This window comes from Larus michahellis, chromosome 2 (genome assembly GCF_964199755.1).
Source record: "Larus michahellis chromosome 2, bLarMic1.1, whole genome shotgun sequence".
Taxonomy (NCBI): Eukaryota; Metazoa; Chordata; class Aves; order Charadriiformes; family Laridae; genus Larus; species Larus michahellis.
The window spans coordinates 62,981,345-62,995,437 of NC_133897.1; the positions used below are offsets into that span (position 1 = coordinate 62,981,345).

The 14,093-nt window shown below is 41.2% G+C and overlaps 1 protein-coding gene across 9 annotated transcripts in view; it reads left to right on the forward strand.

Moving 5' to 3' along the window:
* The window catches only part of TNS3 (tensin 3), a 187,496-nt gene that overhangs the window by 123,672 nt on the left and 49,731 nt on the right, over nucleotides 1-14,093 (forward strand). For all 9 annotated transcript variants that reach the window (XM_074575680.1, XM_074575683.1, XM_074575679.1 and 6 more), the window contains one exon: nucleotides 411-1,670. In XM_074575680.1, the coding sequence (XP_074431781.1) occupies nucleotides 411-1,670 (1,260 nt within the window). The remainder of the gene's footprint in view (nucleotides 1-410; nucleotides 1,671-14,093) is intronic.

A 14,093-nucleotide genomic window follows, 5' to 3' on the forward strand; every position in this document is an offset into this window, starting at 1 on the left:
TGTTACAAGTATTGCTGGTAGCTTCCTGCCATTCTTGCTCTGAATGAAATGCATGTTAGCTGTCTCTCAAATTTCTAGCACTGTAATAGTATAGTTCTTCAAATTAACATGAAGAGTTTGTGGAACCATAAACATGCATTCAAAACAGCATAAAAAAAGAGAACCGTATTTCATCTTGAGCTGTGAATGGCATGTTATATTTCCATCAAGAAAACTGTTATAAGTTGAAACGTAAAACAAGGGAAGATAATGCCGTTGGTTGATACTGTATTTTAGAGCCAGTTTAGTTTTGGAGAAACAATACCATTAGTATTAGCAGGACTTCTGTGGCGTGATACACCACCAGTCAAAGCCCTTATATAATGCCTTGTCCTTTTCTCTCCCTTTCCCTGTTACTTATCTCTCCGCAGTGCTGCATACCCAAGGTCCCATTGATGGCAGCCTGTATGCGAAAGTGAGAAAGAAGAGCTCTTCAGACAGCAGCATCCCTGGTGTTGCTCAGGGTGTTCCTGTGACTGTCAGTCCTGATCACAGTGATCATACCCTGTCTGTCAGCAGTGATTCAGGACACTCAACAGCTTCCATCAGGACAGACAAGACTGAGGAGCGCCTTGTGCCAGGAGTCAAACGAGGTCTGAGCCCACAAGAGAAGGCCGAACTGGACCAGCTACTTAGTGGCTTTGGTCTGGAGGATTCTGTCAACACCACCAAGGATATGACTGATGCTCAAAGCAAGTACAGTGGGACTCGCCACATAGTGCCAGCTCAAGTTCACGTTAATGGAGACACCAAACTGAAGGACAGGGAGACTGATATTCTGGATGACGAAATGCCTAATCATGACCTTCACAGCGTGGACAGCATTGGGACTTTGTCTTCCTCAGAAGGGCAGCACTCCACCCACCTAGGGAACTTTAGTTGCCACAAGAGCAGTCAGAACTCGCTTCTTTCAGATGGCTTTGGAAGTAACACTGGGGAAGAGCATCACAATGCTTTTGCCCCAGACCTGGGAATTGGGGTGGATCCCCTCTATGAGAGATCTTTTGGAAGCACTGAGTCAAAGTCAGCTCAGCAATTGCAACGGAATCCTTCTGTCTCACCCCGGCCTCAAGCCTATGGCCCAAGTAACTATTCTACTCAGACCTGGGTACGCCAGCAGCAGATGGTCACTGCTCACCAATATGCTTTTGTCCCAGAGAATGAAATGAGGGTTGGCATTCATAACACTGTGGAGAATTTGGGCAGCGTCCAGAGCCAGTCCCGAATCCCAGACACCCCAACGCGTGGCTCCAGCAGCAGAGATGCTGTGCAGAGGGGACTAGAAAGCATGCCAGGTGCTGCTGAAGCTGCAGAACATGCCAGTGCTGAGAGTTTTAAGTCAAGGCCAGTGCCTCAGAGGGACACAAATGGCCTGGATCTAGGACGGAACGCTGGGGGCTTGCCAGCTTCTCCAACTTTGGATATTGATCAGTCCATTGAACAACTGAACAGGCTGATCTTGGAGTTAGACCCTACTTTTGAACCTATCCCGACACGCATTAACACTGTCACCAGGGACAAAAATCAAGTAAATGGCTTCACCAGCCTTGATGTAGATGTGGAAGGGCTTGCCATGAGTCCTGGCTCCCATGACAAGTTAGAGGTCACAAACAGGAATCCCTCCCAGCATGGTAAGCTGTTGCAATACTTTCCGAGTATGATGCTTTTCATGGCACTTGTGTGTTCATGATGTGGTACCTCAAGACCTCAGGTCATGATGTACAACTTCAAGGATGATTATCAAGGGATTATTTCTGATACCCTCTTTACATAACCATCCAACAAATTATGGAAGCAAACTGATGTGAGATGAGCTTTGCAGGTACTTGTTTTTGCTTGAAAAAAATGCTATTCTGCAAATTCTTACCTGTTATAGATCATCAGTTGGGATTTTTTGCTGCTGTAAGTTTAAGTGATAAGGGAGCAGAATTCCTCTAATTCCTACATTGAGACGTTTTTAGAAGGCGTTTGTACTGAAACGGTTTATGATTTAGGGCCCAAAATAAATGAATGAACTGTGTCTAGAGTTCAAGCACTGCAGAAAGCCTAAAATGTGTGGAATTCAGGATACAGGATGCAAGACTGGAGGCCTCTGCTCTTGGCTTATGTCATCGAGATTTATGGACCTCATTCTAGTCATATTTGTAGTGACTTAGGATATTTATGTTTAGGGAAATTTCCTTTAAAGGTTTAACCCTTAGAGTGCGTTCTGTTAATTTTTCCTTCTGTTTTTCAGGCCATTATGCTGCCAGTGTTGTTTAGGTTTATTAGCACCTTCTAGCCTTAGTACTCTCTTTGAAACAGGGTACTAGTATAAAACCTTGTTTGATATTCTCAGCTAAAATCTGTTTGTGGTTGTCCTTGTTGAGAGGTTATAGTTCACTTCATCAAAGGCGGCAAAACTGAATGGGTGCTCCAGCTCTTAATTTGGTGGGGTGTGGGGAGACGTTATTAGCTTACGTTTCTGGGGGGTGTAAGATAAAGCGCCGTCATTTTCTCTCCCTTTCAGAGGACGTTATTTCAGAGGATGGCATCTTCTGGTAGAAGAGGCAGAGAGTAGGAATAGTAAGGATTTAGATGTTTTCATTGAGTCAGGGCCTTTAGGCAGTTGAGTGCATTTGAGTGCCCTGAAGCTTAAAGCCCTCTGCCTGCGGTTAATGTAGGTAGTCTTGAGGAGTTTCCCTTGTGTAACGATGACGTGCCTTGCTCTTGAGTGATAAGCAGCAATTCTAGATGTGTGTTGAGTCCCTTGTCAGCCCTTTAAACCCTTTGAGTATATTCATCGCAATTAGCAGTGCCATTTTATGTTGTGTCTAATGCCACTGAAATGCAGCAGACTGTTCCCAAGAGAGGCAGCCTTACACTGCCTCGAGGATGTCTGCCCAAACCACAACACAGGATCCTTGGACATGAGTTAGCCCATTCATCTCAGCATCAGATCTGGTGACTCTGCAGTGGTGAGGTTTGTTGGATTAGCTTGTTTATTTAATGGTTTGAAGGTTTTCTTATGGGTTAGCTCTCTGTCAGATCAAAGAGTTAGACTTGCAACGTGGACAGGTAATCGCTGAATGCGGTGTGCAAAAGTAGTGGTAAGGGCCCATGGCTGGAGGTGGGGGGCAGGTAGAACGGCCATTTTAGCAGCCTTTAAAGCAGATAGAACAGGTTTGTTCCGAAACTGCATACCTATGTCTTCGTGATAGGACTTGATCTGTAGGAACTTTACTGTGAGGAACACAGTTATTCCACCGTGTTACCAAACACCCTTAGGAAATTATGATTAATACTTAGGGCAGAGCTATGAGAAAGGTAACTTTGGTATTTTAGGGCATTAGCTCCAACTCTAAGGTGGGAAACGTCAGGATTCACCTGTCATTTTCTGCATATGCTTCAGCATGTGATACTGGAGTAAGTAACATAATAGCGTTCAATTAAACAAAAGGTTTTTTGAAGGAAATATTCCTGCATATAGCTTTAGCACCATAGTTATGAATCTTTAAGTTTGCCTTTGTGTCAAGTGCTAAAGTTTTCTGTTTCTGACTTTTGCAAGTATAATTCAGTTTATACTAGTAAGAGCTTGCTTTTGAAACTATCTTTTGTTACAAAGGTAAAACAATATGTAGATGTGTGCTGCCTCCTCTGCTTGAGACTAGAAAGGTCGCCAGCACATACTGATTTTCCAGATGCTGTAGGATTTATTTATTTACATATCTGGACTTGCCCCGCTGCTGTATACAGAGTCATTTATGCATGGTGTGCACAAAACAACAAGGGGAAAAAGCAGTTTGACCAATTAAGAATGAGGAAGACTTGGAATGTTTTTCCCTGGATACATCATGTGATGGAAAGGGAGCATTTTAGCTGCAAGGAGAAATTGCGAATTGGTGTGGTCAGATGGAAGCAACAGGACTATAATTTCGTGTCTCATCTGAATCCAGATGATGGTCATAGTTCTGAGCATAAAACACAGATGTTCTGATACGTTCTTTCAAACTCTGCATAGCACTTGAGTAGTAAATCCAGAAGTGTAGTCCAAACATCACGATACACCACTAGGCAGATAACTGAACACTGGAAAAGTAATCTACTCTTTGCAGAATCCCCTACCACCTCCCAAGCCTCAGCTGTATAAGAAAACAGGTAGATAAATTGAAACAGCAAAATTAGTCTGTTTTGACTGTGGGTGGGAAAAGGAGCAGCAAGCCTAAAGTTTGAGAAACAAGGAAATACTCTTTATTAGCTCCCGTCCTTTTTCAAACATGCTTGGCAGTTCAGTTGTCTTTGAGTATATAGGTAGAGAGGTGGGTGTTGGCCTCTTCTCCCAGGTGAATAATGACAGGACCAGAGGACATGGTCTGAAGTTGCGGCAGGGGAGGTTTAGATTAGATATTAGGAAGAATTACTTTACTGAAAAAGTGGTCAGGCACTGGAACAGCCTGCCCAGGGAGGTGGTTGAGTCACCATCCCTAGAGATGTTTAAGAAACATCTAGATGTGGCACTTCAGGGCATGCTCTAGTGGCAGAGATTGTAGGTTGTTTGGTTGTGGTTTGGTTTTCTTGGTTTGTTTTTTTTTGTATGTGTGTGTGTATGATTGGACTCGATGATCTCAAAGTTCCTTTCCAACCATGAAGATTCTATGATTCTATGCAATATCTGTGTGAGGAGAGGTAGTGAAGGCGGCATTAAGGTATGCAGGTCTGTCAAATGCTCTAGAGTTCCAGTGTACAAACTCAAGCCCTTAAAAAGTCGGTTGTCTTCATACTCTACTGAGGATTAGTGCTTCTGTGCAAGGATTAATAAATAACAAGAAATACCCTCTGTACTCACTGGGATAAATGGCAACTGTTAAATAGTTTTTTAAAAAAATATCAGATAACCGAGCACAATGAGTTATGTTTTTATTCCTGCATGTGTGTGAACAAGCTAATGTATAATGTCATGGAAAGCTCCTCTTCAGACTTTTAATGTTGCTTTCCCTCCTCAGTGCACAACGGTAGCATCAGTTTAGCCTGCCTCTGTTCCCCTGTGTATGCACATACATGCAGTAAGGCTGAAGTACTCAGCATACCTGCAGTGAAAGGCTGTAAACATGTGCTATTCTAGCAAGAAAAGAAAATCTTACAATATAAATGAAATAATCCCTTAAAATAACAATAATACATTCTTGTTCTTTGCCAGTTTGTGGTAACGGAGCACAGGGCTGTTGGACGTAGTTTACCTTACCTTGGACTAGACTCATAGAATTAGGATAACGAGGGGATCCACTAAGGCAATTAATTAGCTGTTGAAACTACTGCAGCACAGGAGGTGTAACTGATAGCACAAGAAAACGCTGGCTGCCATGGGGATGAGGAAATAGCCATGAATAAAGGATAACCAAAACAACAGTTGTTCACTGGTGAGTAATGGTTGGTTTTACCTAGTAAGGTTTTAGGGAGAGCTCTGTACCCTGTGAGTTAAACAGTCTTTGACTGTTTATCGAGAATGGATTGGCCTGTGATGGAAGGAGTTGGCAGATGAGGGCTGAATGGCTCTGAGTGAGGTTGAATGGGTGAGTGAGCGGGAGCAAACAGTGCTGGGTATGAATGGGATTGATGTAATACATTGTGTGTGTGTCTAATTTGAGGGTTGAATTATGAAAGGATGATGGGTTTATCTGTTTTCCTGCATGAGCGTGCAGAAAATACATGCCTTAAGAAGGTATGCCTATGTTTCCAGTGCCCTCCAAAGCTTGAAGAATGAATTTAAGAATGAAAGCTCTATGCGTCAGCCAGGGTGTACGTTACGGTGCATTCTTACCTCTCTTTGCTTGTATGTTTCTGCACTGATCGACAAACAGGCAGTTACCTCTCCTTTCGCATTTCTTCCTAGAGGTTTTTATACATGTATACCCTTAGCCTAGGTTAACACGGCACAAAGTACTGACTGCCCATGGCGCAGAGTTCTAGGTTCTGTCTGAAATAATGTCTTGGGTTAAGTGCTCGGTGTTCTTGAGAACAGGAATAAAGCCAACAGCGATCCTTGAATTTCTTTTTGCTAGGATGTGTCTTTGTGAACCATGTAGCACAGTGGCTGATAACCTCTTTTCTCCTTCAGTGCTATGTTCGTCGCTTATCAGAGATGAATTAGTGCACTATACATTAAGATTTTTCCAGTTTTTTGCTTTTACAAGAGCTGAGTTACATGGGGGTGGGTTTCTGGTAGTAAATGAAGCTGCCATTTACCAATAACAGTGCTGCAGTAGTTCTTAATTTTAAATAACAGGAAGGTTTGTAGCCTGAGAAAATGTTGATGCGTATGTAAGCTTGTCTTTGCAGCCTTATGTTCCCCCTTTACTTCGGTCTATGTGTATTCTTTCATGCATAATAACACATGACTTCAGTCTACTGTTAAAGATCATTTGTAAGACTTATTTCCTCAAACCAGCCTTCTTTTATCAAAAAGCTTAGGCTTATGGGATAGAGAGGGAAAGCTAAAACAATGTTTTGCTTCTACCTAGAAAACTGTAAAAGCAAGAATCTGTTAGTAAATTTAGAGAACAGAAAGGTTTTTACCCATTTTCAGTAAAACCTACCATTACTCACCTGTGTCTCATCCCCACTCCCCACCTTTTCACTCTTAAAATGTTACAATTTGTGTCTTCAGAAAAATGTTATAAAGCAGTTGAAGAATTATGTGATCCAACTAAGGCAAAGGACACGAACACACGCACTCGACATTTGAGGGCAGCCTGTTTCCATTGCTGTGACCAAGAGATGCATGTCTATCTAAATCCACCAGCATGAGGAAGAGGGGGACTGTATTTTCCATAAAGTTGAAATTATATTGTTGCTCTCTGCTCATTCTGATTCTTCTTCATGCATGAGTGACTGTGTTTGAAAATACCATCTTAAAACATCCTTAGGTCACCTGATGTGGTGAGGACAACACAGGTATCCGGTTCACACAGTCTTACATTTTGTGTGGAGTTTATGTAGTTTATCAGCTGAGTAAAGAATTGAGCATTAAACAAAGCCATCTTCCCTCCCTCCCTCAAAAAAATCCCAACGTGCAAAATGAATAAAAACGAGGAGGCTAAACATCTGATTACAAGTGTCTGGAATATCTTCAGAGATTTTTCCTCTATCAAAAATAAATCTTTGAAGATGGTCCAAATTACGGTATCGTAAATCATGCTACAGTATATCTGCAGACAAAGAAGCGGAGAAGAAATCCTTTTTGCATACTTGGTTTAATAATAATTTTTAAAAGCATTGAACTGTTCCAGATGTTCCCATTCACTCTGATATTTTGTGGGAGAGCAAACCCAGTCCGTCTGAAATAAGGTGTAAGGTGACAGGAGAACAAAGCTTGTTCAAATCCTCACGTGCCTTATTTGCATGTACTAATAATACACTACAAAACCTGTTGTAGTTTCCATCGCCCAGGAATATTTTGGTACCTGACTTTGGAGTTAATTCTGCAGTGGTTAACAGTAAATTTAAATGGAGTTTTCAGCTAAACTGAAGTTAAAAATGGAGTTTTAAAGTTATAACTGGAGTTTTAACTGAATTCAATTTTTTAAACTACACCAAATTTAGTTAATTTTTAAGCTAAAGTTAAAGATGGAACTTCAGTTACATTTAGCAGCACAGTAACTTTTCATTTATGTCATGTACTTGTTCCACAAATTTTTAGCTATGCTATAACTTTCAGGATGTGGCCACCTGAGTCGTGATGTCATGATTATGACATCTTTGTACAGGTTTGGAGATACCAGTTTGGATTTTCCAACAGGCTTGCTGCCCATGCTTGGCACGGTGTACAAGAGCTAAGAAACTAAAGTGGCCAGACCTGTGAAGCTGCTGTGTTCTACATGAACAGGTTTAATGGCCTACTTGGATTTAGGGTAGAGTTTAGACTTATTCACTTGCTTGTTAGAGTAATGGGTTATAAGGAGTTTAGAATCCTAGTCTACTACTCATTCTAGATAGGGGAAAATAGACGTGCTGGAACGTGTCCAGAGAAGGGCCACGAGGATGATCAGAGGGCTGGAGCACCTCTCCTATGAGGACAGACTGAGAGAGTTGGGGTTGATCAGTCTGGAGAAAAGAAGACTCCGAGGAGACCTTACAGTGGCCTTCCAGTATCTTAAGGGGGCCTACAAGAAAGCTGGAGAGGGACTTTTTGGGATGTCGGGTAATGGTAGGACTAGAGGGAATGGATCAAAACTAGAGATGGGATGATTCAGATTGAACGTTAGGAAGAAACTCTTCACCATGAGAGTGGTGAGACACTGGCACAGGTTGCCCAGAGACGTGGTGAAAGCCCCATCCCTGGTAGTTTGTAAGGCCAGGCTGGATGGGGCTTTGAGCAACCTGATCTAGTGGGAGGTGTCCCTGCCTATAGCAGGGGGGTTGGAACTAGCTGATCTTTAAGGTCCCTTCCAACCCTAACAATTCTATGAAAAGAGAAGAGTTTGCTTGTGAATCATTGCTAAACATGGGATATTTTTTCAAGAACAAAGAGATTTTTGTGGTTGCAATACCAGTTCCTACTAATTTTAGAAATATTAAGGCACTGAAGATATCACAGACACAGCTCAGTTGGCTTCTGTTCTGATTAATCGCTTTGAAACAGTGTTCCTATAGAGCTGTGAATCTGAAAATTTGAGCTTAACAAGATACTCTGTTAGGACTTGCATCAGAAATCCATTATTTTGTTTCAACTGGGTCCTTCTTCCACCACAACCATGTTTGGCTCAAGTTTTGTCTTGCTACCTTTGAAGATGTTATTTTTCCTTTAAATTTATAACAGTGATTGTAAAGCTGAAAGAATTGCTTTGGTGTAAGCATAAAGCTATCTTGAAAGCTTGATCATTAAATGCCTTCTGCAAAAATCTTAAACTTTGTAGAAGATAAATGGTGCCAGAGGAGGAAATCACTTCTGATTTGGATAGTATGGTAACATTTTTTAGTATGTGGGGCAGTCCCTGAAGGCTCTGCTGTCAGAAATTAACTTCTGGACTTTTTTTTTTCTTCATGAATTGTTAAGCCTCCCGTTGGGCTGAATCCCCGTGTTTCACCATAATGGGTAGTCGGAGTTATGAAGATCTTTTTTTAACTGCTGTATAGGCAGTGGCGTCTGGAATTTCTGCAATGCTAACATAATTCTCCCCAGAGTCTTATTTCAGCCTTCAGGACTATGCTGAGGTCTGCGAAAGGGGCACTGGAAAAACAGCCTAGTGGGAGTTTTCACTGTAAATTTCTCGAGAGAACCTTGAGTTTTATTGATCTGTGGGTTGAACTGGTGGAGCCTCTTTTATGTCATGCTAACTTTTCGCACAGGTTGAAGCTATGGTGAGAAGCTCACTTTAAGTGCATCGCTTTGTCTGGTCCTCTCTATACTCCTCTGTGTGTGACGTGCCTGTACGCAGCAATAATTTCCATGTCTGTCTGCAGAGTCTGTTATTTGTTGTGTGTATTATTTTTTTAATTATGGTTGAATTGTGTTGGTTGGTTGATTAAACATACATCCTAGTAATTTTTCCTTTTGTTTCTTCAAACCACATGTGGTTTTCTTGACCACGTGTACATGGTTGTCATATTTTCTTAAATGTATAAATGTTACCTTTTGTCTCTTGTGAAAGGGATAGTGTTGAAATTAATTCATTATACATCTATACACAAGCTTTGATCACCCATTTAGCTATAAAATTACAAATAAAATTGAACAATCTAACATGTTTTCATTAAGCATTGAAGCCGATAGAGATCTTTGCTAATTTCCCAAAGATACTCTAAATGAAAATGTGTTTGGCCTTATGTTTAAATGTGAAAAATTTACAATTAATGGTTCCAGTATGAAGTTAATTCTTAGTGATTTGACAACATCTGGCATTTCCTAAACTGTTCTGCAGTTGATTGAAAGCAGTGTTGTCAAATAAAACTGCTTTGTAAGGTCATTATCCTGCTGTATTTAGTGCTAGTGTGGCCTCCCCTTGAGTATTGTGTGCAGTTCTGGGCCCCACAATTTAAGAAAGATGTTAAAGTACTTGAATGTGTCCAGAGGAGGGCACCAAAGGTGGTGAAGGGGCTGCAAGGCATGTCCTCTGAGGAGTGGCTAAGAACTTTGGGGTTGTCTAGGTTCGAGAGAAAGAGGCCGAGGGGCGACCTCATTGCTCTCTACAGCTTCCTGAGGAGGGGAAGGGTAGAGGGAGGTCCTGATCTCTTCTCCCTGGGATCCAGTGCGTTAGAGAATCAGAGTGTGATTCAGGTTGAAAGGAACCTCAGGAAGTCATTGGGTCCAACCTCCTGCTCAGAGCAGGTTCAGTTAGATCACATTGCCCACGGTTGTGTCCAGTCAAGTCTTTAAAACCTCCAGGTTGTAGATTTCATAGCGTTTCCAGACGCCTGCTCCAGGGATTGACCCCTCTCCCTGTGCAGCTCTTTTTCCTTATATCTAGTCAGAATTTTCCTTGCTGCAACTTGTCTGTTGCCTCTTGTCCTACCACTTTGCATCCCTGAGAAGAGTCTGGCCGCATCTCTGTAATGCCTCCTGCAGGCAGTTAGGCATTAGGCAGTGAGGGCCCATTCTGTTATTGGGAGCGAGCAAGCCAATTTTCCCAGCCTCTTCTCATGTTGTGTACTCCAGTCCTTGACTGTTTTGGTAACCCTTTGCTGGATTCAGTCCAATTTTTTATACTTTGGATGCAGCACTGCAGATGTGGCCTCACAAATACTGAATAGGGGTGAGTAATCACTTTTCTTGACCTGGTGGCTACTGTCTTGCTATTACAGTTCAGCGTGCAGTTGGATTTTTGCCACAAGGGCAACAGCCAAGATCTCCCAGTCATCTTCTGCATAGCTGCTTTTCTATTCAGTTCCATTCGTAGCTGCTGTATATTCTACCAAGCCTGTATGCTTTCATGAGATTACTCCATCCCAGTGCTAGAAATTAAGAAAAAGCAGTGTGTCTCACAGATACAATGAAGTGCATGTAATCTTAATTGAATTTAATCACAATTTAAAGTTTAAAATGCTTAGCTTTTTCTAGCAGCTGATTATTACAAGACATATGGAGACAGAAATCTATTGTGGGGTTAAAAGATATGTTAGAAAATGTGATCTGAAATTCCAAACTGGAGCTATTAAATCAAAGAATGGTCTGATTTAAAGCATTTTTGTCCCCTTGCCAAGCCTTTTATGCACCCTTGTGTCACCTGTGTATGAGCAGAACCAACTTGTTCAGCAAGTTAAGAAAAGCACTGGGAAGGCTGTTGCTGTCTGAAATTATACCATATCTAGAAGCATTTCCAGACACCAAGGAAAGTCTTTGTTGGGCCCTTTGAAAGTTGAGGATTATTTTGTGTCATGGAATGGTGAGATTGGAAGGGACCTCCGGAGGTCATCTGATCAACACCTTCCCTTCACCCACTCAAACAGGGTCTCCTACAGTTGCCCAATACCACTTCTAGATGGCTTTTGACTGTCTCCAAGGAGGGTGACTCCACAACCTCCCTGGGCAACTTGTGCCCCTGGGCAACAATGCCCTGAATAACATGCTTTAGCTTTTGATCATCCCTGAAGTGGTCAGGCAGTTAGACTACATGATCATTGTAGGACCCTTCCGACTGGAATGTTCTGTTCTCTTCTGTTCTGAATCCTTAATACTAAAGGATGGCAATTATTATTTTGATAATTTGAAGTACATTATGGAGCCTGCAGGTTATTTAGAGCCCCTTATGGAGGGGTGAACAAGATGATGCTGAAAGTTCTTATGAACTTTGTTTTATAATCATTTCTTGTAAGGGGTTTCCAGTTTGACTGTAATTTGCACAGTTGGCTGTGATAGGTGGAAGTTAAGTGACGGTCTTAGATGGACTATGATGGCTTTTGGAAAAGACTGATAGTTCTGTTTCACACATGATAAGGACTTCCAAAATGGGCAGAAGGGCTGTCAGTCCAGCTTGTTTTTCCACCTCCACAAGAAAAGGTCTCACAGAGTTGTACCACATATGCTGTGCTTGCCACACTCTCACATAAAGGTAGTTTTGAGGGTGCCCACAAGCCTGATGAATCATGTGGAAGCACATAAGCATCATCTCACTAGTTGTGACAATTAAAAGTAAAAGTGGACCTTTTTAATGGTGTGTCTCATGCAGTTGGTAAATACAAACATGTGTAACACTTGAAGAGTTAACGTAGCAGTTTTTGAAGTTTAGGTGGGACAACTGCTAATATACGCGATAGAGCGCCTGTTGACATGCCACTGCAGACGAGATTTTGAGCTTAGTGTTGTTTTCTTTCTAACAGTTATAAATACTTCTCAGTAGCACTCCAGGAAAGGTAAGCAGCTAAAGAAACCAGACAAAGACTAACCTTTAACCACTGACCGTGCTCTGTTAGCTGTAGCATTGGCGTGGTGATAACCATCTGACAAGATAAATGCCTGACACAGTTCTGATGCCAGTCTGTTGGAATGTTATTATTTGTTCTTCAGGGAAAACAAAATTATTTTTGTCGTTCACAAGGGAAAAGAGAGAAATGAGAGTATACAGAATGCTTTCAAAGAAATAAATACGTCTTCATGGGATATTTGTGAAGCTCTGCCAAAACTTTAAACTAAACTACAAGAACAAAAACATATGATGTGACTTCCAGGAAGTCTTGGCTCCTGACACTTTACACTGCAAAAGATGCCTTTTAAATTAATAACTCTCAACGTGTTACATTGTGAGGCAGCTCTGAAGTACATTCGCGAAACTAATCAACTGTGTAAAAGTCAGTTTTTGCTGACAGCTTTGCTTAATTTTCATCCCTTAGATTCAAGTTATTTGCTTTAAGCTTTCTTGCAGTATAACAGCTCAACTTCTCCTCTCCGTTATCCACCATCTGCTGGGAATTTTATATGTAAAGCACTTCCACTCTATTTAAGGAGAATATCCAGTTTTCCTGAGATACCTCTTTGCAGCTTTCTGCGGACCATATTAACTTCATAGAAATTACAAGCTTCACGAGTGTGTGAATACTAATGACATGAGTGTATGAATATCATTGACAATGAAGCCCTCGTTAGCATGTCAAGTCAAATCTGTGCTAAATTTTGAGGTCTGTTTTGACCCATTGAAAAGGTAGACGTTCTCTCTCATCATCTACATGGCTGTGTTAAGTAGGAGAGGCACATTCAGAAAGAAACGGCCTGTACCTTAATAACTGGGTTACAAATGGAGTGAAACTCTCATGTGTTGTTCCTGGCTCCCATTGCTTCCTGGGGAGGAGTGGTGGGACTGGGAGTGCCTGGTCTCAGATGATTTCTTCAAATTCTGAGATTCTGCACAGTGATTCCCACTCATTTTACTTTACAGAAATTACAAATAAAAAAAGAATTCCAATGCAAAAAGTTGGCAAATTCTAGATTAGTGTGAAGTCTGTCTACATTGCGAAGCATCTTCAATTTCAGTACAAATCTTCATGATTTTTTAGCATCACTTAAGAAGTTTGGGAGATACTTGTGATTTTGTATCCTTTTCTGGCTTCAAAGATCTTGTTCGATGCATCTAGCTTGCTCACAGTGTCTTTAGAAGATACTCTTTCCACCTGAAAGACCGCACATAAGTTTCTAGTCAAGCAACAAAGGGTTAAATAAGTGTTTAAAATATGGGTGCTTAAAAAAATATTTTAGTTTTCAAAGTTGTACCATAAAAACAGAATCTCAGCTGTGTCCTTTCCAAGATGCTCTAGGTATATTTATATTGACTTGATAAGATAAATAACTGACTAAATTTAGACCCTGAAATTTTAACCCTATTGGTGGAATTTTCAAAAGTGACTAACAGGATTTTATTTATTGGCTTAAGTAGTCATTACTGTCACACTGGCTTTGGTAGCAGAGCTGGATTTTTCAAAGCATCTAATTCTGTAGCTTACAAGAGATTTATTTATATTTTTAGAATAAGCCACTACTTGCCAGCAAGTTATTCAGGTTGATGCATATGTATCTCAGGGCAGAATCACTTAAGTACCATGGGTTTTAGTCTGAAATCCCTGTCTGTATTTTAATCTTAAATAAAAGGTGT